Source organism: Bombus vosnesenskii, unplaced genomic scaffold, assembly GCF_011952255.1.
Source record: "Bombus vosnesenskii isolate JDL3184/JDL3185 unplaced genomic scaffold, Bvos_JDL3184-5_v1.1 scf7180000013264, whole genome shotgun sequence".
NCBI lineage: Eukaryota > Metazoa > Arthropoda > Insecta > Hymenoptera > Apidae > Bombus > Bombus vosnesenskii.
Window position 1 is genome coordinate 4,103,288 of NW_022882924.1, and position 26,366 is coordinate 4,129,653.

General features: G+C 51.2%; 3 protein-coding genes across 3 annotated transcripts in view; 1 reads left to right on the plus strand and 2 right to left on the minus strand.

Moving 5' to 3' along the window:
* Window positions 1–26,366, minus strand: part of LOC117236147 (ADP-ribose glycohydrolase MACROD2-like) — a 56,119-nt gene that overhangs the window by 10,143 nt on the left and 19,610 nt on the right. The gene's annotated exons all lie outside the window — the stretch shown is intronic.
* Window positions 4,908–13,073, plus strand: LOC117236109 (homeobox protein six1-like). The gene is made up of 4 exons (XM_033498790.1): window positions 4,908–8,553; window positions 8,848–9,309; window positions 11,381–11,706; window positions 11,785–13,073. The coding sequence occupies exons 1-4, from the start codon at window positions 8,213–8,215 to the stop codon at window positions 11,958–11,960; spliced, it is 1,305 nt and encodes a 434-aa protein (XP_033354681.1). The 5' UTR covers window positions 4,908–8,212; the 3' UTR covers window positions 11,961–13,073.
* The window catches only part of LOC117236020 (cysteine-rich motor neuron 1 protein-like), a 156,151-nt gene continuing 144,324 nt past the window's right edge, over window positions 14,540–26,366 (minus strand). The window contains exons 6-11 of the mRNA XM_033498596.1: window positions 19,298–19,480; window positions 19,029–19,208; window positions 18,228–18,580; window positions 17,802–18,167; window positions 17,535–17,735; window positions 14,540–17,435 (exon numbers count right to left, since the gene is read on the minus strand). Of these exons, the coding sequence (XP_033354487.1) occupies window positions 17,184–17,435; window positions 17,535–17,735; window positions 17,802–18,167; window positions 18,228–18,580; window positions 19,029–19,208; window positions 19,298–19,480 (1,535 nt within the window). The 3' untranslated portion in view covers window positions 14,540–17,183. The remainder of the gene's footprint in view (window positions 17,436–17,534; window positions 17,736–17,801; window positions 18,168–18,227; window positions 18,581–19,028; window positions 19,209–19,297; window positions 19,481–26,366) is intronic.

A 26,366-nucleotide genomic window follows, 5' to 3' on the forward strand; every position in this document is an offset into this window, starting at 1 on the left:
CATCGCGACATAACAACGATCAGGATGTAAAAGGGGTTGGCAAAATAATTGAGCGTAATTGGTCAGGTTTGATGACAGATGCGATCCTGGCGGGGGTTCCAGGCACAAAGCACGGACGGACGAACGAAGGAGGGATAGGGATAGGCAGGGGGATGCGGACGGGAACGGGGATGGCCTATAATTTATAAACTAGGGGCTGTTTTGGGGTAATTGCAGATAACGATGAGGCGGTCCGGATAACAAGCCGACATGGGAGTCACTGGACACCCTGCCACTCCAGCATCCACCGGTAACACCATAACCTTCGTTATATACGGCTATTCTCTCGTGCTCTGTATCGTTCGCATCGCTGTCCAACCATAAGTTACGTCACGCGTGACACCGCCGCGCGAGGGATCCCTTAATAAATCGCGGCTTTTGCACTCCCGTTTGATGGCGTTGCTTTAATTTCCGCCGCGTACGCGATTAAAGGAACGACCAGCGATGGGAAGAAACGTCTGACGAAGGATAGCTGGAAAAAACGAAAAGATGCGAAAATCATCTCCGAGAAGACGATAGCGGGCGTTTTAGCCGACATTTCGTAGCACGCGATTCGACTTTAACGGTCGAATAGGTTTTTCGTTTTCTCTTTAAAACGTACTTCACACCTTGTTGAGCGAAATGCGTACAACGGTTAGCTCGCCGGGAATCCGTTTAGTTCGCAACAAAAGCCGCTCGAGCTACCTGTCCCCCCGGTCTCGAAAACAAATTGCGACCATATTGTGACAAGCTAGCGAGCCTCGAGTGTTTGCTTTCGAACGGTTACACGATGGAGTTTGCGTAAACCGCAAAGGAGAAACGCCTACTATCGGATCGGATGTCGACAGCCGGTTAAACGACGGCCGTTCTTCGATCAGTCGTCGCGCGTTGTCCCAAATCCCATCCGTTTTCTTATTACATCAACGTAAAAAGAAATACGGTGACGCGCGATATTATCGAAGCATCGGTCTCGGAGCACGAACGCCAACTCGTCCGTGGCTGGTTGTTGCGTTTTAATCGGCCGTACACGTGGATGGACCGAAGAGACGCTTCCTGGAGGCGCTATAAATACGACTCTCGGAGGTATGACGCGATAATTACTCGATTCTCATAACGCAGCGAATAGCCTGGACGACTTGGCGGTGATAAGCCGATAGAAGAATGGCATGGCCTTGAAATGTTTGCACGGTCAGCGCAAAGAATCGTCGTAACATCGCGCGTTTCGATTTCGTCCCTACGAACTCGTATAGACGTGTCGGGTATCGTCGGTCGAAAAGTCGTGCGAGCTTCCATCGCGTTTCGCGACTATCCGACGATCGAAGGGTGTGCTCGTAGAGCACACTGTAAGCGCCAGAATTGAAAAACGTCGTTTCTCTATCGGAAAATGTTCTACTCGCCAATGAGAATACCGCGGCACAGAATTTAAGCGCAATTTTCTATTCCAAGTAGCTATAAATAACGCTAGAGCACGGTACCACTGGCATAGTACAAACGTTTCGAGTCGATCGTATCTTCGCTTTTGTCTACGTCGTCTCTCTAAACGAATAAAAGATGGCGCATCAAAGTTTTTTTCTACAGAGACGGTTTTCTTTTTCGCGAACCTCGACCACGTTACAACGTACGAGTTTTCTCTTGCCGTTGAAAAATTTGTTGCTCGTCGCCTACGGTGTTTTCTACAAACGCGCTTCGATCTTCAGCCTCGACCAAACCAACGGAAATTGATTTGTCACCGACAAAAATTCCGCTTGCTTTCCCGAGGATGAACCACGAACGCGAAACGAGGGTGTAACGTCTAATTAAATAAATCTTGGTTGCGGTACGGACAATTTCATCGCTCGAAAGCCAGTTCCCGGGTGGAAAAGGGGGACAATGATACGCGGAACACGGGAATCAGAGACGTTGGAGGGCTGACGCTGGTCGCCTATGTACGCGCCTATCTACCCCCCTTTGGGGTGCTTCGAACCGACAGATTCAACGATGTAACGCGACGCCCGCCAAACTTTCTCTTCGTTTGTTTCGCATTTTTTACCCCGTCGTTCTACCTTGTTTTATCGCGTGCCGTTCGTTTTATCGGGCTAGAACCTTCCGTATTACCCACGAGGCGAACAAATTTACGACAGAGGATCGAAAAAGTGGACGTTCGACGATTCGCTGAATTTTCGATTCGCCGTCGATCGACTCGTGAATGCGCAGGATGTCGTGTAAGCGTACGTGGGTACCTACCTACTGGTTGCATCGTTCACGAGGGTTCGTCGGAAAAAGAGGACCGGAGAAAGTTTATCGGATTGGAAGGAGGATGAAAGTAGAGGTGCAGGAGATGGGAAAAAAGAGAGAGAGAGAGAGAGAGAGAGAAGGAGAACGAGAGAGGGGAAAGGTTACAGGGAAAGACAGGAACGTGGCGTGAATGGAGGGAGTTCATAATAACATCGAGGGGGCAACAGGGTTCTCTGTGTTCAGATGCTCTTTTCAAGAGTGAGAACCCTCCTCGACGCGTATTCAAGTGTTGTCGCTTTGTAATACCTCTTAATACCGCTCGCTGTCGACGTTATTAAGGATCCGGAACATATTGTCGACATAACAGTGGCAAATACCTCTATGGCGTCAAGCCTTTATTGTTGGTGTCAGCGCGGGCGCGGCCACGGCCACGCTGTCCGCGACAGGAAGCGGCGGATGCGGAGGAGAATTTTTTTCCGAAAAATTTTGTACGATCGTTCGAATCGATTCTCGATTCCGTCGAACGTGTCGTCGTCGTCGTCGTCGTCGCCGCGTCCAGGATTTCGCCAAAAAAGATCGTAGAACGCGTTCGCGTTGTTCGAACGGATCGCGAGTTTGCTGAAAGTCCGAGCTACGAAATTTTGAAACGCAATAAACCGAGTGTGAGAACGAGTTTCTAGGGCTTGGCAGATTTATGCCACGATGCCACTATGCAACAGTCGTACTTTACCTGCAGATAAATCGTGCGAGTCAGCGTAAGACGACGCTAGTTAGAGACCTGCGTCCACCTTTTTTTCCCACAAAACTCACCTGACACAGGCCTCGCAGATAAGAGAAGGCCGAATGTGCCAGGTAGCATATATTAGGAACGGTTTCTTCGCGAGCGAGTGACACGTGCCAACGCCAAATCAAAATACCAAACGCGTGCCAACGCGCAATACGTAGGAGTTTCGTTTTAACGTGCGCGCGTCTTGCAAATGCATTCCGCGTTTCCTATCGTGCGAATAATATAGCATAGGTGTCCGATGTAAGAGAAACGAGGATACCACGTTCCTGCCGTTTCCATTTGATCGACGGCCCGTATAGTTGGCACGGTGCGACCGAGAGCCAGAACGCCGGAACAAAGGCTGTGAAACGTTAAAGAGGAGGTGGCGCGTTCCTTTCGATGTTTCGAGGACGTAGCAAACCCCTTTTAATCCAGCGACTGCTTACCATCGGGCTCGTTTCCCGCGCGACGCGCGTCCAGCCGATGCGCGTTACAACAGGGACGATGACAGTCCACCGTTTCGACTACCCTCAAATCACCGAGCGCGCGCCTAACTAACCGTGTAATCGACAATTTCAGCCTATTAGGAGGTTCTACGCGTTCCCTTCGCAAACTACCTAGAACACGATTCCGTGGATACGCGCGACAAACTACGGCAAACAGCGATCAACGAATCTTCGTGCGCGTTCCTATTAAAATCGAAGCTCGCGTCGGATAAACGACGCGACTTTGGTTCTACGTTATGCCGAATTTGCAGCGTCGAGAAAAAAAAAAAAAAAGAAAAGAGAAGTACACGCGTCGAATCGACGTGGCTTTCTTCCCGAAGTCGGTAGAAGAATTCGTTTACGACCGATCTTTCGAGAATTTACTCGCGAAAGTGATAAGCGGGCCAGAATGGAGAAAAAAAAGGCGGAAAAATAGCACAGGGAAGAACGATGGTTCGGTAGGACAAATCGGTTTTTCGAATCTGGAACGCGAACCCACTGACACGGAACCGTGACATAAAGTGGGCAGTGACACATAAAGGGCATATTTTCTGGCATTAGGAAGGTCCTGAGTAGCTACCTGTGTTCACGCTTGTTCGCGCTTTCCAGCCGAAGAATCTCCCGCACCGATCTTTTTCCACCAACCGCGTTAATGGGAAAATAACCGACGGATTACGTCGCCTAATCCACTCGTCAACGAGATATCGCATTGTTCCGCGAGACAAGAGGAATCTTGCGAGATTCTCGATCGCGCCTCGTTTCTTCTCATCGCCAAGGATCTCCGCGATTTCGACCAACGATCGCGTGTTTTCTCGGGAACGTGTATTTTCTCGAGAAAGCGAATCGAAAGGGAAAAAGGAAAAAAAAAAAAGGAGAAGAGGGACAGCGTGGACGTATTAGACGCTGCCTGTCACCTGCGTATGCAACGAGCACGTACGTACGGAATAGCTTTCTAAAAATAATCGTCGACGATTCTAGTCGTCTCGCTTATACGCGATATGTACACGACCGCGCGAAGATAGCCGCTATCTCGACGAGCCGGTGTCCGATGTCGGCCACCAACGCGACCACCGCGTTGCGTCGCATCGTGTCCGTACTTTCGATCCCCGCGTGCCGTACGCGTCGCTTATTGTTCGCCAATATTCCTTTCAGAGATACGGTAACCGCGTGATCGCGTCGTACTCCACCGCGTAAGTACGCGTTTGTACGGAAATACGAGATACCCGATACGACCGGAACGCGGGCCATACAGAGATTCGTCCGTTTTCTCGCGAAATTTAACCCAAGTACGTATCGTCGTACCGCTACTGTATGCGTTGTTGGAACGACGGTTCCGGGCAGCTGGCCGAGCTTAAACGCGCAGAAGCTCGGGGAAAAAGATTGACGTTTCGTTTAACGAACTTTACGCGAGATATATATAGGTACAGGTATACGCGTTTCGACAAGGTCCGTCAGGAAAGGTCTCTACTTGCATCGGAGCGTTGCTCGCGTGCCACTTACAAACGCATCGTCGCAAAGCCCTCTGTGTGCGCTTTGTTCGACGGGTTCAGGTGAAACCGTAGATACTTGACATCGTGGCGGACAGAGCGGTGGAACGAGCGTCGTTGCGAAACGTCGCGCTTTCGAATCTACGAAAGGCAGTCCGGTTTAATTTATCCGGATTTACACCGGTGAAGATGCCAACAGGCCGCTTGCCGACGAGTTTCGAGGGGCTGAACGAGAGGACAAACGGAGGATCGTCGAGTCGATTTTGCACAGAGCCATTTTGGAATGCAATTAAACGCGGTACAACGAAATACGACGCTGGTGCTGTGCTACCAGTGACGGTGCTCCGCTCCGTTCCGCTGCGTTCCGCTTTGCTTCGCTCCCTTCGTTTCCTCCCTCCTCCTGTCATCCTCCCATGATCCCATCGTGGCGAGCCTTCGCCCCGTCCCCGCTGCCTCCTACTCGTCGAGCTAGGAATACCTCCGTTTATCCAGGTACGAGCTCGCTGCTCGCTCTCCAACCGAGCGCGAGCTTTCTCTGTCGCGGCCCCTCGCAAAATCCAATCGTCTCACGACCATCGTCTTAATTAACCGGAAACCGTGTTTCCCGCGACTCGCCTTCGAAACGGCAGGAATTTCGCGCCCGGCGAATTTTCCGGCACTCCGCGAAAAGAAGACGCGAACGCACGAAAAGCGACCGACAAGAGGAAGAAAACGAAAAGCACGAGGAAGGGGAAGCGCCGGGAATCGTTTTGATAAGAAAGCGCACCCCTGTCCTACGGGAACTGCGCCACGGCATACAAAGAGGGTACTCGGGGGATGAAGGCGAGGGAGGGAATAGGAAGACGAGGAAGAGGAAGAGGAAGCGGAAGAGGGGGGAGAGAGCGAGCGAGAGAGAGAGAGAGGGGGCGGGAAAATGGCGGCTCGGAGGTCATCCGACACCAAATCGAAGGAGACGCCATCGCAAAGCGCGGCACCGCCCCTCTATCATCGGTTCTTGCCTCTGCGAGTGTTATCGTTCCGTCCGACGCGCGCTTTCCAAATTCCACCGACTTTTCCTATGGACGGCGCAACTCGCTGGACACGCCGAGATGTCTCGAGTCGAGTTTCGAAATTCTCTCATAACCGCGACTCAAGTTCCGATCCGTCGTCGATCCGAACGATCGGTCTCTCCTGTCCGATAACCGGGTCCGAGAGGAACCGCGATGAGACGCCGGCAAGCTACGCGCCAAGAAGCAGCAAAAGGCCAGGGAAAATCGTCGGAGTCTCGCGAGGCGATCCGTTTCTCGGCGGTGAAGTCACAGCTTCGGGGAGTGACGCGGTGGGCAATTAGTCGGAAAAGGCGGAGCGGATTCAAAGGATTGGCAAGGCGTGGCGGACAGGATCGAGATTTTCGTGGCCCGTTAAAAGACACGCGTTCGTTTGTCTCTGCCAGAACATCGGCTTTCATTGATCTACGTAACGCCGACGGTGGTCCGTCAAGCTCGATGCTATTTTCATCCGCTTCCTGCCGACGGACGAGACAAGGTCCTGGCAGATCGCGCGATTCTGTTACGTATGCGTATATACGTGTGTACGGATAAATATACGTATACGCGTCCGTACGACGCGTTGACCGCGTCGCCAGTCGCAAATCGCTTTCTCGATGGAAAACGCGTTACGCCGTTTACGAAGCAACCCGAGTGGCGCGAAAACGGCGACTCGAACGACGATTTTTCCATCCTGTAAATACACGGGCCGCGGGGTGGAGAGAAACCGGCGAAGCACGCCGGTAGCGAACATCGCGTTGGCCGATAACAAGTTTTCCGCGCGTAAAATCACGCGCGTTCTCAGCCGAGGGACAGAGGAAGAAAGATCGGGAATAGAAGCGAGGCGGAAAGAGGAGGACGAGCGAGACGGGAGAATGGTTGCCGGTGTTGTGAAATTAATCGAACGCGAGACGCGATAGCACCACGTAGAATCACAACACGGTGTACGGTAACGTTGTCGCGTTCCGTTTCCGGTGTTTGTCGCTGGCCTTGCGCGGTCTCGGGCGACGCTCGCACTCGCTCGAGTCCCCGCTTCGTCGCAGCCTGCTCGCTCGCTCGCTCTCGACTTTCGAGCGGTTCGACTTGCCGAGACGGAAGCGAAGTCGCTGGGAATTTTTCTGGCAAGTCAGAATCTGACTGGGGACGCGGCAACGATCCGCACGATCGTTCCTCGAGTTGGTCGAAGACGTTCACAGGTGAGGAAACACCGGCGAGAAGAAGCCGGTCTCCGTGGACACCGAATGGGGTGGCTTTCGGTCGGGGGTAGAAGTATGCGCCGCCCCCGTGCTCCTCCAATGGGACGAGCTCGCGCGCTCCCCGGCGACCAATGGCGAGGACCAACCGCTTCGCTCCGTGCCGTGCTGCGCTCCACTCCTCGTCGTACGAGCGCGCCACAAAAAAATGAAAAAGGAGGCCGACTGGAAGACGAAGAGAGAGAGAGAGAGAGAGAGAGAGAGAGAGAGACAGCAGTCGCCGACAACCTCCACCGCCAACTGCATCGGCATTGGCATCGGTGCGGAGCGATCGGCAGTGCCATTGGCACCGCTACGATAATCGTACGAGTTGTCAGTAGCAGCAGAACCGCGTTAACGCGCTTCCACGCGGAACTTTAGCCGACAGTTTTTTTTACTCTTCCTCGTACGATTTCCATCGATATCGCGATCCGGTCGTCCTCCATCGACGTCGAATCTGTGAAGCAAGTGTGTTTCGAGCGGTGATAATCGGCGGATATCGGTGCGGTGTGAGCTGTTTGAGAATCGTCCACGGCCAGGATGTACGGGACACGCGACGATTGAGGAGCATCGTTTCTGGATTCGATGGAACTACGTCGCACCGGAGATACGAGTGACGCGCACCGGCAACGAGGATTTATGAATGAAGACACGAATGGCGGGGACGTGAATGAAGCGTGGTTTATCGAATAAACGTCGACCGTTCGAGCAGCGAATGCTTATTTTCGCGATAAGCTACGTCGGATCGTAGGTACGCACGGCACGAGTTGCAATCGCGTTTATTCTCCGATCGATAACGCGAGTCGACGATCGTGGTCGTCGCAGCTGGAACGCTCGAACGTCCGACGAACGCGGCGACGGCGGCGGCGGCGGCGGCGGCGGCGGCGGTGGCGGCCGAAGAGAATTTTCTTGCGAAGACGCGACGCGACGCGACGGTGAAACGAGCATCGAATGATCGGCGAGAAACGGAGAATCGACATCGAGAATGCCCGATAGCTCGGACCAACTGTCGTCGCCGAACAGCGAGTGTAACAGCCAGATCGGTGGCATGCACCGAAACGCGTCCACCGGACAGTTTGACGACTCGTCGATGCCCGGGCTCGCGTTAACGCATCATTCGCATTCGCAAAACCTGACGACGGCATCGAACGGTAGCCTGCAATATCCTCAAGAGTTGACCACTTGCAGTTCCGCGAATACGTCTACCAATATCGGAAACATCGGCGGACTTTCTCTGGGAATTACGGCCAGTAACTATACGCCGGATCAGATATCTTGTATGTGCAAGGCGTTATCGCAGAGACAGGATATCGAGAAGCTCACGAGGTAACCATCGTTCCTTGTTTCGTATCTTTTACCTTCTTCTCTCTTCCTCTCTTCTCTTCTCTTCCTCTTCTCTTCTCGTTTATTTTCTTTGCCTTTGTCTTCCGTTTTACCGATTCGACTGGTTCTCGAACGATCGCGATCTCTTTATCGTCGAGAAATTCGCGTTTCAGCCGCGGCCATTTCATGATTTTTCATCGACGTTGTTCGCGGACTCGCGGTCGATTCGACGCGACGCGACCCGTCGGTCCAAGCGGATCGTATCTAAAAGGAAGACACGATGTGTTTGGATGACAGGCTCCTATGGTCTTTGCCGCCCGGCGAGTTGCTTCGTCGCGACGAGAACGTGTTGATAGCGAGAGCTACGGTGGCCTTTCATCGAGGCGCTTACCACGAGCTCTACTCGATTCTGGAGAGCCATCCGTTTTCACCCGATCGACACCCGGAGCTACAGCAGATGTGGTTCAAGTCGCATTACAGCGAGGCGGAGAAGATCCGCGGCAGACCGCTCGGCGCGGTCGACAAGTATCGGCTGCGCAAAAAGTATCCGTTGCCGAAGACGATCTGGGACGGCGAGGAGGTGGTGTACTGCTTCAAGGAGCGATCGAGAAACGCGTTGAAACAGTGCTACATGAGAACCAAGTACCCGCTTTCCGAGGAGAAGAAGAATCTGGCGAAGGAGACCGGCTTGACCTTGACTCAGGTGGCCAACTGGTTCAAGAATCGACGGCAGAGGGATCGCACGCCGCAAACGAGAACGTAAGTCCTTCATAGCGCGTTCTTTTCTCGTCTTGAAAATTCCTCGACGACGACGACGACGACGACGACGACTCCCGACAGAGATGCGAAAGCGTCCCGTGAGCGAAACTGTCCTGCATGGAGGGCACGTGTGTCAACGGGGGGTCCTCGACTTTTCCACCGAGCAACAAGTGTTTCGACATGTGTATAGGGACGTGCGTTTTTCCTCGAGGGTCTGACCGTTTTCAAGACGGTAAATCATTGCCCCGAACGAACTGCGTCTAAGGAAATCATCGGGGTATGCGCGCGATATCGACGGTTCGTCGTCTTGCAACGGGAAACGTCCCGATCCACGATTCGTTCCCCATCGGTCGAACAAAAGCCTCCTTTCCTCGTTTCTTGTCGTTTGGTAGAACGCTGCGAATCATCCACGTACGGACCACGTCGAACCCGTTCCTTTACGCTTCGTTTCGACTTTCCGCTCGTTTCTCCTCTCGACGTAACCTTTTTCTCAGAAGGTTTGCGGCAACGATCGGCCGCGATCGCTCGAATTTTGCCGCTACGTAGATCGCGCGCGTGCAAAATGGATAAAGGTAATAGAGAGAGAGAGAGAGAGAGAGAGAGAGAGAGAGAGAAAGAGAGGAACGTTGTTATGGCTACGACGACGTGGCTCGGTCACGGTCCGCTTTGGACCGTACGCTGACGCGACGTCGCTCGCTCGCTCGCTCGCTCGCTCGCAAGTCCGCGATCGCTGTTACGCTCGTTTTGCCACCGAGTGTTTCATCTTCTGCCTTCGCTCGCGAGAGTTTTCTTCGCGAAACTCGCGCAGAGGTTCGCCGAAAACGTGGTCGTTTTCGGTCGCGACAACGCTTCGGTCCGAGCCTTCCTTCTCGTTCCGCCCCTCGTAACGTCCCACTCCCTCGTCAAAACCTCTACGAAAAGGAAACGCGACGCCCTATTACCGTTTTATGACGCAGCTTCGGTTACGTCTCTCGTTTCACCATTGAGCTGTTCGCACTACCAATAGTTTACTACATAAAGGCCACGACCGGCCCTCTCCGACGCTATTTCCATCTATCTCGGCCGCCGTTCCCTTCCGACAACCTTGTTTTTCCGTTTCCTCGTTTTCGTATCGTTCTTCGACCGTCTCGCGGCGCTTCCTCGTTTCGATTCGCGGCCGGTTAGCACGCGATTAATCGCCTCCGCGTAGGGCGCGCCGCGGTCGCTCGCCGTTGATGCTCGAAGGAAATCGGCTGCAGTCTGCAGGCTGCTCGAGGAGCAACGGAGAAAAAGGAGAGACGCGTTTCGAAGTTCAGACCTTGGAACACGACCATAAAAATGCGCGCAGTTCGTGGCAGGGCGACGAGGGAAGGTCGACGACGGCGGAGCGGTATAGAGACGAAACGGCAGAAACCAGTGGTCAGGGGCGGAGCTGGTTGCACATGGACCACCGTGCGTGCACGTGCGTGTCGTCGACATTAACAACGTTAATACCAACGCCAACGTACAACACGTATACGCGGTTTCTAGCGCGATTAGCCGTGCGGAGATGGACGACGGCAGTGCGGCGGCCGGGTGACGGGGAGAAACGTACGCGCGTGCAAATGGCCGGGGAGAGTTTCTTACCATCGACCGCGGAACAATGCGTCGCGAGCAGCCTGCCTTTGCTCTCCTTTTCTTCTTTTCTCCTTCCGACCTTCTCCGACGGTGTGCCGAGAAAATTCTCGGAACGAAGGAACGCGTGTGCACTCGCGTGTGTGCGTGCGAGTCCCTAATCGTCAGGTCCCTCCTAGGCCAAGGGTCATAGGTTTTTTCCGACCCGTAAGACAATGAGGAACCTCGCATATGCTTCTCGGTTCGAGCCTTTCCCTCGAATTTTCATCCTCGTCGGGACTCGTTCATGGGACGACGGACGCGGAGATTTATGACGGGTCAAGAGCAATTTCTCTTAACGGCGTTCTGTTTCTTCGTCTAGGCCGAGCGCAGCCAGTGCCGCGCGTGTCTTTCGCGTATTCCAAGTCGAACGATCGACTTTCGTTCGAGTATCGCGTCGCGTGCTGAATTCGCCTCTACACCGTTTTCCTCGTTTCAGGGATATGCTGCCGTTAAATTGCCAGAATAACGCCGGCAACGTGATCGGCAGTTCGGTGAGCAACGGAGAAAGCATTCAATCGTTGCAGAGCATCGATTCGAACGGCACGAATCTAGCGATGTCGCCGCTCTCGACGATGAGCATGTCGCCGGTCGCCGTGAACCCGTGCAGCCCGATGGGTATGAGTCCCATGGCTCCCCGTCATCCCAGATACGCGACACCGATGGTCTCGTCGTCCGTGCACACAACGCACCCTCACAGCGGCGGCCTCAGTCCCATGAACGACGTGAAAGCGCTGTGCTACGGACGTGGAATCTGCGAAACCGGTAAGCTCTCTTCTTCCATCGATTCTATCGTCGATCGTCGATCGTTACTCGTACGCGATCGAAATACTCTGGTTTCAGGTAAGGACGCGGAACAGAGCTCGGTCTATTACTCGAGTCACTCGAGCATGCATCATCAGTATTACCAGCAAACGCATCATCAGATGATGTCCAGCGCTCATCACTACCAGCATCATCAACAGGGCATGCCGACCGGATACGAAATTACGCTTCCGCCCCCTCAGCACTCGACGTGACCAACCGACTACGAGACCGATCGAAACGACGCGGTTCATCCAGGCCAAGCCGACGATTTGTTTGCTCGTGTCCACGCGTTTGCCTGACTCGGTGTGGTCGCGCCTCTATGCCCGAGCAACGTTTGAAGGGAACCGCGCGACTAATCCTGTCGATGCGCGATCCAACCGCTTCGTTCCTAACGCGCGGTAACGTTCATTGTACATTTTTCCCATTCGCGGACGTTACTTTTTCGAAAAGCGTAGAAACGATTCGACGCTCGCGCGATCACAAACATCGATCGTGCGCGTGTTTTTCAGCCAATCGAGGCGCAACCTCTTGCGTAAAAGTTCTGGGAGGAGCCTCCCTCGGACGAGAACTGGTTTAACAGGCGCACCCTTCTCAAAGGTGTTCGCGATGGAGTCTCGTCAGCTGCTCCTCCCTCCTCTTGCTACGTACGAGTAAAACGACCGCGCAACGAGCGCATTTCACGAATGCAAATCGATAACGCGTCGCTGCGCCAATCGCTTCCTCGAGCGTACGTCTCTTCCTTTCGCACAGTCTCCTCGTAAATTCTTATCCGAACGCGTAACAGGTTTGCTAGAGTGAAACGTGGCTGCGTGGCTCTTCAACGAAAACGAGCCGCTTCCGACGAAACCTGCGCCGTTCTCGCAGCTACGATCCTTTCGTTTCTCAATTTCGATTCGAGCACGATCGATTTGTGCTGTTACTCCGCTCCGAAATTTCGATTCTTTCGATACGAAGAAGCGACTTCTGCTAGGGTACTCGTTTAGGGTACGTGCGTGTGCGCGTGTGAAAGTTCGCCGATGTACATACGTATGTGTAGTACGTATGCATGTGTGTAAGTACGTGTGTACGCATGTATGTATATATATAGATCGATCACAGTGTTCAATCTCTGGTGCGAAATATATTTTTGACCGTAGAATCGAGCGTACGAACGGGCAATTTGCCCTTCGATAACTCGACTCTCGTGTCCCGAAAGAAAAGAAACGATCTCTCGGCAAACGATGTATCGCTTTGACGAAAATTTATTGTACAACTACGAGCGCGAGAGCGTGAGACGCGTTAGATGTATAGTTAAGTAAATCATAAATCTGTGAATCACGTTTCGATTTTTGTTACACCAAATTTTCATGATCCTTGCCTTGTAACGTTCGCGTTTCTACACTTTAATGGCACGCGGGCGCGTTACTAACGTATAAACGAGAAGATATATAATCGATCGTTCTCCGATCGATCCCATTCCCGATTCGAATCACGTACGAGATTAGTCGTTGAAATTTTAAAACGCGTATTGCGAAATAGATATTTTCGGCGACATTATCGTCGGGAAACTAGATTATCGACCGTGGGCAACGTGCCGTTAGCGTCCTCTTTTAAAACGCAATGGAACTAGATTCGTACGGTGTGCTTTTTCCTCGTTACCTACGAGTTTCAATACCTTTCGAGACTGGCAACGAACGTACACGAAGATGCATTCGATCCAGCGATGAAATTGTTTTCAGTGACGCGCATGTACATAGCTTATTTATATTTACGAGTCTGGAAACTAGTCGAACGGTTGATTGAAAAGAAAGGCGGAAACATAAATTAGGCAAAAGATCTTGTTTACGTTTCGTCGCCTTTCGACGTGAAAACGATGTCAAATATATATATATATATGTTTAGATAACGTATCGATTACAATATACACGGTACAACATATGAAACGTGTTATTCGATTTATGCTTTGATCGGTATGAAAGACGTATCAAAACAAGAAAGATGCACGCGACTCGAAACTCTATCGCTTTGTAGTCGTAAGGCGATCGAACGAACGGTAAAGCGGAATAAATCGTCGGTTAATATCGAATAACGCGAAAACACGAATGCAATAGGAGACGCCATCGATCGATTTCGAAATCAACGAAACAACGATCGAGTGCATCTTGAGATAACCAAGGTAATTTTAACTTGTACGATATAACGAATCGTTCAACAACTTACAATCTGCTCGATCTCATCGATGATAGAAGAGAAGCGACAGAAACGAACGAGACGCGTGTTACGCTTGCTAGTTGCTTCGTTTGGTTAACGGTTGCGCGCCATTTACGAACTGGCCCGATAATGACGTACGCTTTCTTACCCGTGGCATCGCGGTCTACCATCAACGCCATCTACAGAAAATTTCGAGTACTTCGGAAATAATCGACGCGTTTAAACGTTCCTCGTCTCTGTGATTCAAGTACGAGCTTTTTTCTTTTTGGATTCGACTTTATATTCGATATTATAACGGTGCCTGTCTCTCGTTAACGATGGACAACGATGGACAACGATGGACCACCTTGGAAGAATCGTATTCACGGAAGACGAAGAGCTGAGCTTTCGACGTAAAAAGGACGTAAAAGGATCTTGTGTATCGCATCGTATCGATGAGTTTATCCCGAGTGAACAGGTAATGTACGTGAAACGAATTATACCGATCGCTTTCTAATTATTCGACGAACGTAAAGTAGCAACCCTGCATGCGTTACGTCGAAGGTACGTGGAACTCGGTGGTGAAGAAATAAATTACCTATCAGCTCACGTACCTCTCATATACAATATATCACATATCAACAATTTTATTTAGTCTCGTTTTATTTAACATACAAGAGCTATCTTTTAAACATGACGCACGATTTCAATATGCATACGAGTTTGCATATATTAAATAAAGTCTAGGTTACATTGATATGACATTTCGTTACGGTGAAACTGTACACAAAAAGGGCGCGCAAGCACGAGACTATTCGTTTCTCGGTGTCCTCCTCGGTTGGCTGCTTTTCACCGCGTCTCCACCGCTCCGTGCTGAATTTTACTACTTTCGCGAACGTTTCGCCACAACTCCGACGATCGTAGTACTGGTCTCGCGCTTCTCCGCGTTAGGCGGAGGCGTTTCGTCCTCCATAGAAAATGTTCGGGCCAACAGTTGGGGAACGGCGAGCAGCGAACAGCGAACAGCGAGTTCAGCCAGAGATTTCCAAGACGGGACTAGATGAGATACTCTATTCTCGTTTACACGTTTTGGCAGCGGAACGCGCGGTAAGAACGCGGTGAAGAGGGAGAAACGACAGAGGCTCGAGCATCGCTGTCGCGCGTCACGGGAACATCGTACGAACCTGTCGTCGATACATATTGTCTCCAACGTACATTTACACGTACGAAATACAGTCTGCGATTAATCGACGATCGTTCTACATACGGTAGACACGACGCGCGCGCCAATACGCGTACACGCGGACAATTTTAGCGTTACTAGACGGTAAACGGTCAGAGACGATGTACAATAAGACGCGAGTGTCGCATTGGAAAAATATATGTACGCGTTAAGTTTAGGAGAGAAGGAATGATAAGACGAGGTTCTAGGTGCGGGCACGCGCGTTTGCGTCCAAGCACAGAGAGATATGTTTAATATACGTTTTGCACGACAAATCGGTTATTTCGCGCGTTACAACAACGATCGGCGTCGGAGCGCCACAAACGAGACGCAAAGGAAATTCTTTCGTATTTCCATTAGGCTACGCTGTTCGAAGGCAATTCCCTTCGATCGCCACTTTTATCCTCTTTTTCTCTGTTTCTCTCTCGCTTACTTATACTACAGCTATACATGCATCCACGAGTAGGCGCTCGCAATCTTCCATCTCGCTTCCCCTCTCGCTTCCCCTCTCGCTTCCCCTCTCGCTCGCTTTTTCTCTCCCGTTCCTTTCCGCAGTTTCCTTCTTTCGCAGTAACTAAGTACATTACAGGCTATGTCATAGCTGCGTCGTTATCGCTGCTGCGCGAGATACACTTGCCGCGTGATATCGAGTCTGGAAACGAGCACGATACACCCGAACGATCTCGTAGAACGCGCGCATCGCTTGTTAATATTTAGCAAGTAACGCCGCCGGGATGGCAAGATTGTACAGGGCGAGTAGATTTTCGGATAGATATGTACAGGTGTGTGCCGAGTGAAAACGGAGCGGTGCATATACGAAATTGCTCTGGATCAAAATCGAAAAGGGTGGGAAGGGGGAGGTGGCGGAAGACGCTCGACGCTTCTTTTATCTTTCGTTAGAAAAAGATAAAAGAAAAAAGAGAATAAAATAAAACGGCTGGTACGCGGGGAATTTGGTCGCGCGGTTGCTTTTGAAATAAGAACGTCGCGTTTAATCGAAGATAAAATACGCTCGATCCTCGCTCGAACGTTTCACAGCGTTACGTTTCACAGAACGAAGCATAGACGACGTCTTCGTGTAGGAACAGTCTCTGTTTAAGCGGCAGGATTAAGCCTGCCAGCTTCCTGACTGTTCGTACGAATGGGAAAAGGATTATTATTCCCTCGTCTCGCGCGGTCGCTAGTCGATGACAAATTACCAGATTACGACGATTTCATCGGGAATGGTGCAAGAAGATGGCGTGCTATTCCGTAGTCGAAGATCTTCCGCGTCGACAGGATGCATCGTTAGAGACGAACGCAGCTCCGAGAACAAGGGACGTCGTTTAGAATCGTGGATCGACGACGTTCGTCTTTGTCCCTTGGATTCTCGATAGAACAAAACGCGTTCCACGTACGAACACGAGAACGATAAGAGGGAAGAGGAAAAGGCAGGAGAGTCGGTGGAAAAGAGAAGGCGTTATACCAAAGGAAAATAGGGGCACAGCGCGTGGGAATGGCGTGGAAAGTGTCGAAAATATGATGCAAGTATCGGCAACGCGAAACACAACGATGGTCCAGAGATCGAGGAAACTAATACTACGACTAAGTTAGGATGATCTCTACTAAGTTTATCGTTAGCGTATTTACTTCTGTTTACCTCTTCGTGATAATCACGCTAGCTTTTATATTATAATTTACACATCGCAACACGACATCGCATCGAATTCGGGATGGGGTTGGTAAGGGGGGCGTCCGAGAAGGTACCGATAGCCGTGGATCACGGCTTTCAACTTCGGTAACAATGTTCCAATTGTCTTCCCTTACGATCGAAAAACCGTCCGCTACTTACAAATAATACTGAATCTACAATATGGTATTTTTAACCGGTCGAACAGCAGGTTCGGACTCGCTGGCGGCGGCCGCGGTTTCTTCGCAAATATTCTCTCGTTCGGTCTCTCGTTCTCTCGTTCTCTCGTTCGACGCTGTGCGAAGACGTAGCCGGCGCTTAAACACCGCCTGTCCAACCGTGTCTCGTGTTTTGCCCGGTTCGTCAGACAGTCTTTTACAAAGGTACGATTTTCTCGTTTCGATGCACCGGCGTGTCGTACGCTGGCACGCATTTGTAGTACTGCGGAGGATAGCTGGAGTAAGAGGCGTCGGATGGCGAGAGACGAGCTCGGAATCGGCCGCGAACGATGTGAACGATCAACAGCACGCAGAGCAACGTCAATATCGCGATCAAAGTGATCGGTACCGTGCCCCAGCCTTTGCCCGCCGGATGATGTCCGTTGATCGCTCCGTTTCCTTTCGACGGCTGAAAACAAACGACAAATAGCGATCGATCGTCCATCCTGAGAACTCCTGGAGAAGTTGCCCGGCAAGTTGGCGAATTGGACGAAGTCCGCGAGCTTACCGTAATTGGACAGACTGGACAACAAGTTCCCGGTTGCGGGGGCAACGGATCGTTGCAAGTTACCGAGCAAACAGTCTCTTTGCAGCTGAGCTTCCCTCCGGCTTCGCAGGTGCACGAGGTACACGAGTTTTGATGCCAGGTCGATCCTTCCGGATGCGTTCCGTTAAGATGGTCCATGCAGGAAGCACGACAGCGACACATCTACGGATCGATCGTATCGAGAATTCCACTCGGGCCAAAGAACAAACGGAAGGGACGTTTACTTACCGGACAGCCGCGTTTGTTCGTCTTGTAACCAAAGGCGCATCGTTTCCTGCATCCGAGCAGAGGCGGGCAGCCCGGCGAGTCCGGTTCCCGGCACTTGCAGAACGTGCAGTCGTTCTCGTCCATCACCAATCCCCGTTCGCAGTGCAAGTCGCACTTTACCTCGGGACAAATCTTCTTCCCCTCGTCGTCCGTGGACACGGTGACGTCGGTGACAGGCTGCTCGAAGGTTTCCATACTCTGGCAAGTGCACATCGGGCACCCGTCTTCGTCCTTCGCGATCTCGCAGTTGACCTCGCAACGCGGCGGTTTCGGGCAAATCTTGTCGTCGTTGGTAGCCGGACGTTGCGTCATCGTCGCGTCGTCGTCCTGCAAATGGAATTCGATCGGACGTGGGCGTCGGATAGCGTTTCGTCGTTCGATACGTACCTTGGATTCGTCGCAACTGCACACCGGGCAATTATTTTCGTCCGTGGCGTAACCACGCTGGCACGTTAACTCGCATCCTTCCAACGATGTTCGACAGGGCAGTTGGGGTTCGTGAAACGTCGCGTTCGTAAGCGGCGGACAGTGAGGGCAACACTCGCCAGGATCGGGAGGAATCGCGTTTTCGCAGGACTTGCACATCGGTTCTTGACAGGATACCCCGTCCTCTTGACAAACGCAGTTCACACAGTCCGACTGTTGCCATCGTTCGCCCAACTTTCTCGCCTTGCCCTCGTAGATACAATATTCTGCCTTCTTTGTCGTCTCGGTCGCCACTTCTATCCGGTAGACGGACTCTGCGAGGCAGACGAAAACGTCGATTCACGTTACACGTATCCGCGTACGCGATAACTCGTTCTTCGTCATCCAGACGAAGGAGAATGCCCGGTCGCGGTCGATAGGCCGACTCGAGGGAGAAACCGGTGGTCGATAGATTCGACGTATCGACGAGTAATCGCGTTTGGGGAGCAGGAAAACGAACGTGCTTTACGTTGCCAGCGGCGAATCGTGTCGGAGCTAAGGTCCCGCGTGAATCGTAATCGGATACCGAAACGAACGCCATCGAGCTTCGAACGTGGTCGCCGCATCCGAACGCGGTCCTCGACAACGCGTTCACCGGAGTAACGACAAATTCGTAAAAGTTCAACAGGTATCGATGGATGCCGGTGTAAACTCGGTCGCGTTTCTCGAATCAGCGGTCGGAGCTTCTTTTCAAAAAGAGCACGATTAAGAGGAAAAAATTACCTGCGGGTCTACACTCGTAGAGCGGGCAACAGCTTCCGGGCGTCTCGCGATCGAGGGCAGGCCTGACTTGAACGGGCCGATGTCCGGATTGACATCTAGCCGGTGGGCAGGGCGCGCACTCGCATTTTCCATCCTCGGTGAGCACGCTGTTCTCCGGACACGGTTCGGATCCTCGAGGGTCTTTCGTACAAAACGGAACAACGCTTTGAGCGGAGTTTGTCCACGCGAACGGTTCACTGCGTCGTATCGCGTCCAATTCGATCTCTTACCTGTGGGCACGCAATCGTAACGAGCGCAACAGCTACCTGGCGTTTCAGGGTCCGCTGGCTTCACTTGCATCGGACGTTGACCCGCTTGGCATTCGACCGATGGACAGTCGATGGCTGCGCATTTGCACTCGCCGTTCTCTCCTCGGACGCTATCCTCCGGGCAGTCGACGCCACGCGTGCCTCCTTCGAACAGAACCATCGAAAAAGTTAAATTTTTAACAACGCTAAGTTCGCGCTGATTTTCGTTACCGAACATCGGCTTCGTCTCGATTCGAACGTCAGAAACGAACGAGGAAACGCGTTATATCGCTCGACCGGCCGGCGATTTATGATCGTACGAAGCACTCGTGACCTTGCAGTTACTATAATATAACGTGCACGTCGTCTCTCGATATTCGTTTACGCGATATCGTCTCGACAGCATCCGAATCGGTCGCTTTCTTACTCGAACGCCGTAGCGCACCGACTTCAGAAATCTCAACGCTTTTCTTTATCGACGTCACTCTCTCTCTTCCTCGTCAGACTTATACTCGAATACGCGTCTGTCGTTTAAACTCTTCGCACATACGTCAGACATAAACTACGATAAGAGAGGATCCAGCACAGGTTGCTTCGTCCTATAGCTTATCCTTGATCACGCTTGTAAAACCCTGAAGCGAACGTCGAATATCACCTCGTTCGAAGTTCGAAGAATTATCAAGGACCTCTGCGTTCTTTATAAAATTACTCGCGGACGAACCAACAACCAACTTGCTGTCTTATCGCTTGTCAATTTTAACGCATCAACCTCATTCGTCTCGCTTCGATGTGGTCGATACTGCTTGCTCGAACGTGTTCCCTTGGTAATTCCTACAGCGACAAAATTGACCTTTCTTTCGGAAAATGCAAATGGGTTTTAAAAACCTCTTAAATTGGGTTTAAAAAACCAGAGCCTAAACCGGGCTTTGTCTTGTTGTCTTCGTTCGCTCGATCGTTCTTCCATCGCGTTCCTTTTTTTCTGCTCGTATCGTTACCTGCTCGTCTCCTTTTTTTCTTTCTTTTTCTCTTTTTATCTCTCTTCTATATGCGACTTTGTACGCGATTACGTTCGCACGAAAAAGAGTATTCAAGCCGTTTAATACTTAATATTAAATTAAACGAAAGAAAGAAAGAGGACCAGCGTTGGAGGACTATCGTTCGGCGAGGCCGGGATGAAAAATGCTTTGGTTTTTTACCGTCGCTTCGAACGAACGCGCCGTTTTTTTTCCATCGATCGATTCGTTTACCGTAATCTCGGTTGCGCTGCAGAGAACGACGTTGCTTCCCGTTACTGAAATATTACTCCCCGAGGATAAGGCAGGATATGGCACATTCCCAAAGAAAAATTGGCCACGCAAACGGCGCCGACCCGGAGAAATCGTCGAAACCATACAGCCGCGTTTACCTGCTGGTCGCGAACAGGTTTCGATAAAAGAAGTCGAGATTGGCTAAATACGTTCGAACTTGGAACCGTTGCCAAGGCCGCACGATCCGACTCTTTCGTACGGCCTCGATACGAAGATCAACGATAGCCAGAATTACGCGTGAAAAATCGTTCCAACGTTCGCTGACCATCGACCGGCCTGTGTATGCCGAAGGGATAACGATATTTTTTCGTGACCAGAAAGCGCACCGTTGTTTTCGTTGGGCTCTCGATCGGCTCTGTTTCGCAGTTGCACATTTCGATTTTTGATAACATCGCTCCGGTTGGCGGAAGCGACGCGAAAGAAAAATAGCGTTGAGATTCGCCAGCGTGCCACGTGCCGGAAGGGACGTCGGTCGGAGATCGACGAGAAACCAAACCGTCCCCTCTGTCTCGGCTGTACGTCGTTCAGATCGACCGAATCTCTCCTCTCTCTCTCTCTTATCTATTTTACAGACAAAAAGAAACGTAAGAGAACTTGGTCCCCTTTGTGTAATCATTGTTATTTATTCGGTGGCATCGGCGAGATAAATCCTTCGTTACAATAAACGTACAATTATATAAGCGTGTCGCAAAACACAGGTGCACGTAGCAAACGAAAAAAGAGGAAAGATTGATTCGTACGAGATTACGCAAGCGATTTCAGGATTTACATACGGTCACGCGAGCAGAGTGGCGAAAGGTAGTTACAGAGTCAGGGAAAAAGTGGAGTTCGTTGCAGAAATTGTTGCCATTTGTAACTAGACCTCGAGGCATTTGGTTGGATTATGGCAGTCGGGCATAAATCGCTTTCTAACATAATTCGCGATCAACGAACGAGGATGATCGATTTACGGTATTTTTTCTTTTTTCTCTCTTTACGAGGAATCCTTTGGATCGCGTCGCGTAGCTTTACCTCGTCGTGCAAGTATGGCAAAAATGCCGACACATTGCGAAAAGAAGATCGACTTTTGTTTCTCGCTTTCCATCCAGCTCGTCGCTTTTCATCGTGTCAAGGTCAGCGATCGATTCTTGGTCGTGTTAACGCGCGCGCGATAAAACGCGGCATCCTATCAGCGAGCATCGATGATAATTTCCGCTGGCCAGCCTCGTCCATCCGTCAACGTCAGAGTCGACGTTTTCCCGCAACGGAACAGGACCCGATACGCTTTTCCATCGGCGATCGTAGCTTTTTCTCTTTCGTCGCAGCGCGTAAGCGAGTAACCGAAGCTACGTTCACGCGGTGTTTGTCCACGTGCCAGGGTATCCAAGCTAACGACGTCGGCCATAAGTACACATCCGCGTTCGTCGAATTCTCAACGTCGAATTCTCTCATCGAAGCGAAAGGTTTTCGCCCACGTTGGGAAAACTCGGTGCGACGCTCGCCTCTCGACCGAGCACGTCATCCTCGTGTACGCGAATCCTTCGGATATGAGCAAACATTTACGGCTACCCTCTCGCGGATAGTTTGACGTTCGATAAAGCAATTAAGCGGAAGGTAGCGAGGCTCGAGCTCCGCCTCGCAACGGACATCACGTGCGACGTTCGCCGACAAAATTTTAAACAGCGTTGGAAAAGACGAGCTCGATCTCCGGAGCTCGGACGAGCTTCGTCGAACCGTTCCGCTATCTGGTCGAGAGTAATCGAGCTTCCGCTTAATTGGTTTAACATTTCGACGTTAATTCGACGACGGACAACGAGCCGCAGGAAGCGAAACCGTACGTCGCATTTCGCGTCTTCTACGACGATAAAAGAGCGTTGCGCTATCGTTCACCGACGATGGAATTGGACGAACTTCGTTTGCCGACTTTGCTTGCTTTTTGTCATTATCTTCGTATTTCTCAGCTTCTCTCGTTTCGCTTTGCTTCTCTTTTTCGCTCGCTTTTTCCCATCGCGCCGAGAGAACGAGAATTTGCGGAGAAATTTTAACGCAAGAGCGCGCGAACGTCGAGCGTATCGACGACGACTCATCGGTCATCGTGAGACGCACGACGATCAAACTTGGGTCGAGCTCTCGTTCCTTCCGCCCTGATCGAGCGTCGTGGAAGTCGTTGAACGCATTGCGTGTCATTCCTAAAGATGGATGATCGCGGCGAGAACGACCATTATCCATGGCACGACATTGTCTCGAGTAATATCGTTGATGGCGTAACGCGTTCTCGATGGCATCGCGCGTTCTTCGTCGTTCGAGAAAGAAACCTTGGAGCATTTTCAAGTCGCCTTCATCGCGACTTATCGACTTTCTGTCAACGAGGTCGGGCCTCGCGTTTCTACGCCACTTAGCACACGTTACCGCTCTGTTTCTTCTACGGCGCTCTGGGTTTCATTAAACGTAGCTGCGGTCATTACGACAACCCTTGTACCTTAATCAGGATTTAGTACCCTTCCTTATACTCCCTCACCTTGTCTCGGTCATCTGGCAATCTCGCACGGCCAGGCAAGGAGAAATCAGTTTCAGAGGGCTTGGAATTCTTTTCTCAGGTTGCTCGCTTATAAATCCTGCTAGGATATCGATAAAAGCTGGTCAACGAACGTTCGCGACCACGACTACGCCTCTAAATATAAATTCTATCCACCTGCAACCGGGCGATCGGCTACCCAGGCTACTTTTCTATTTAGAATCTTAAATGGATTTATCGACTGTCCACAGTTCCTTAGTCGTATCAATTTCCATAGACCGTGCTACTTTTCTCCGCGCCACTTTTCCTTATTCTATCCTCGGTGCTTCTCCTCCAGATTTCGCCACATGGACGCTATCGGCCGTGTGTGTGAGCTGGGCCACGCTTTATGCAATAGAATCAACTTCTCTTCCACGTCGACCAGCTGTCCGAGAAAGAAGATCTACGAAACAGAGCGGTTGTACTCGGTTCGCTCCGGAGGGACACCACGAACGAAACGAGAGCTCCGTTTTTCGGTGAATCGCCTGCTGCGTTCGTCCAAAGCGAGACAGAGTAATTCCGCCCTTAAAAGAACGACAAAGATTCGCCCTTAGCTAGCCCGAGCCAACAGCTAGCGTAGCCTGTTATTATATCCACATGTTCGTCTCGTTCTCTCGCGGCGACTGTATCGTCCCGACGCTTAGCTTCCCCTTATCGGATTGCACGTACGTGCAGAGACGATTCTCTTTGCCATTTAACAAATAAATAAACTCGACGACGATTCGCCGTTGCCAGTGACGTATCTAGAGAACGTTTCCGTCGCGCAGAAATCGTCGGTGCCTTTTTCCTAACGTCGATTTCGCAGCCCAGCGGATTTCTCCTCTCGACAAATCGGTTTTACGTGGCCGCTTAAATCATCGGGTGTGGCTAGAGCAGCAGGGGAAAGAGGAAGAAGATAGCAAACTGTCGGCTGTCAAAACGAAATTACTTAATTCCGGGTGCATCCTTCTGCTGTCGCTACGCTGCCACGACTCGCTCGTAAATTCACCGGTGATATCTTTTAACGAAAGAGACGGATCCGGAGATGGAGTCGAGAGGCTCTCGATATTCTTTCCCCTATGAATCATCGACTGGAAAAGCGCGTTACTTTGTTCGTCCGCGCTGCCTCACGACCCAGCCCCGTCCATTCCAGGGGCAGAACTGCGTTATCCGTTATTCGCTTTTTTCCTACATCGGCTAGTCGGACGAGATTGATTTGAAAAACCGATATAGAAAGAGAAAGAGAACGCTGCAAGAGGAGGCTCCTTGCTCGTGTCCTTGTGCAATAACGCATAGACATTCGTACGATAAATATCGCCTTGGCAACTAAACGATTGCGGATTTTCCCATTAGGTGGTAATTACAAAATCCGCAATCACTTTTAGTTGCCAACCCAATACGTAGAATGCAACCCTGAAAGCACAGGTGCGACGATTTTACCATACGGACGGCGTTGCTGCGTCGCTACAGGAACACAGAAATAAAATTCTTTCGTGCCACGAAACATTGATACGCGCGTACGAGTTTCCTTGTTTTTGCAACGTGCTGCGGCGATTCGTCGCAAAAAAATCGCTCGTCTGCGTCGTGTCTAACGTCGACCAACGCGCGCGTCCGATTGGATAAGAATTTCATTTCGTACATATGGCTGTATTTACAACTCGTTTACAGCGAAGTTACAGCATGAAGATGAGTAAACGCGGCGAGATGGCAAAAGGGGGAGAAAAGTGGAAACGGCGAGTCAAAGCTACGAACGCGCCTAGTTTCCAGCCACCGTGAGCTTCGTTTCCCTTCGCTTTGAAATCGCGCGAAGCCCTCCACCCGCCATTAATTCCTTCCGGGTCTTTGTCTACTCCGCAGGTAGCAGATGCTCGGCGTTCCGCATTTTCCACGTCGCAGTCGTGGCCGCGACGCGTTCCACCGGCCAGTCATCTACTTTTTTTTCCTTTCTATCCTCCCTCCGCCCCCCCTTAGTTTCCCGCTATTTCTCCTCGTCGCTTTATTACCTCGCGAAAATGCATCTTGGAAAAATATTACGCGGCTTACAAAGTCGAAGAGCGTTCGATTGCACGACCTCCACCGGTGAATTTTCGCGTTTGCAGGCGCGATCGACGAGTAATCGACGTTATGCAGCGAAGCTCGACGCGAATACTAAAAACGTAGGAAAAAGCTTGGATAAATCCAATCCGGCAAATGCAGGGTAAACAGCCGAGCCAAAAAGCGGCCGACGAAAATGATATATCTTGCTGAAATCATTAGCCTAATTGAAATCGGATATGTGGATGAAACGAACGTAATGACTGAAAGAGACGAGCCGAGCCGAGCCGGTTCGTTTTCAAACGGAGCGAAACTGCGCGAAATCAACGCGATTGATCGACGAAAAAAAGAAGAATTCGCCCCGAAAAATCACTAGATTGGTAGATTTTAATTGGCTTTTCCTTTCGCGGTGAAAAAAAAACACACTTGTGGCGAAAGAACATGAAACGAACTGTCCATTAACGGCATTCTATTCGCCAGTGGTTACGAGATCTTGCTCGATAGTTGGAATTCTTTTGCCGGATCGTGCCTCCTCTGATCACCGGCTTTTGTCTCTTTTCTTCTTTTTCTATTTTTCCTATTTTTTCTTTTTTTATTTTTTTTTTTCTTTTTTGGAAAAACAAAATTCGCTCGTACGTCCGAACGCACGAACAGAGCGGAGGGCCAATGCGTACGCGCGCGTATACTCTGGCCTTTTCATCCGGGGCTTCGTTTCGCTTAATCCTTTTCATTTCGTTTGAAAGGACTCATCAAGCGTGAGAGATAAATCTGCTCCGCGCAGCGGCGCACGGAAAACCGTGACGCGAGCTTGGGACCTCCATAGATTCGAAAAATCTTGTTTCGCGTGTCGAGCCTGGGCTCGGTGTTTCGAGGCGCATCGTCGACCCGTTCGAGCGCAAATCCTCGCCAAACGGACGATTTCTCGCGATCGACCGAGGGAGAAAGCTCTGCGGCGCTTCCGCGTCAAACGCGTCGCCGACAGAGAAAACATCGCGACTCGCCAAGGATTTCGACGGAACGAGCATCGCTTCCGATATTTTCGTCGAAACGAAAGACGCGCGCGCGGCTCCTCTTTCGGCTCGTGACTAGAAAAATAAACGGAGGAGGAGCGTTTCTAAAACCTCTTTCCATCAAATCCTACGTCGTCGAAAGTTTTCTTTCCTTTTCCTCTCGCCCGCCAAAACGCGCGTTCCCGCGA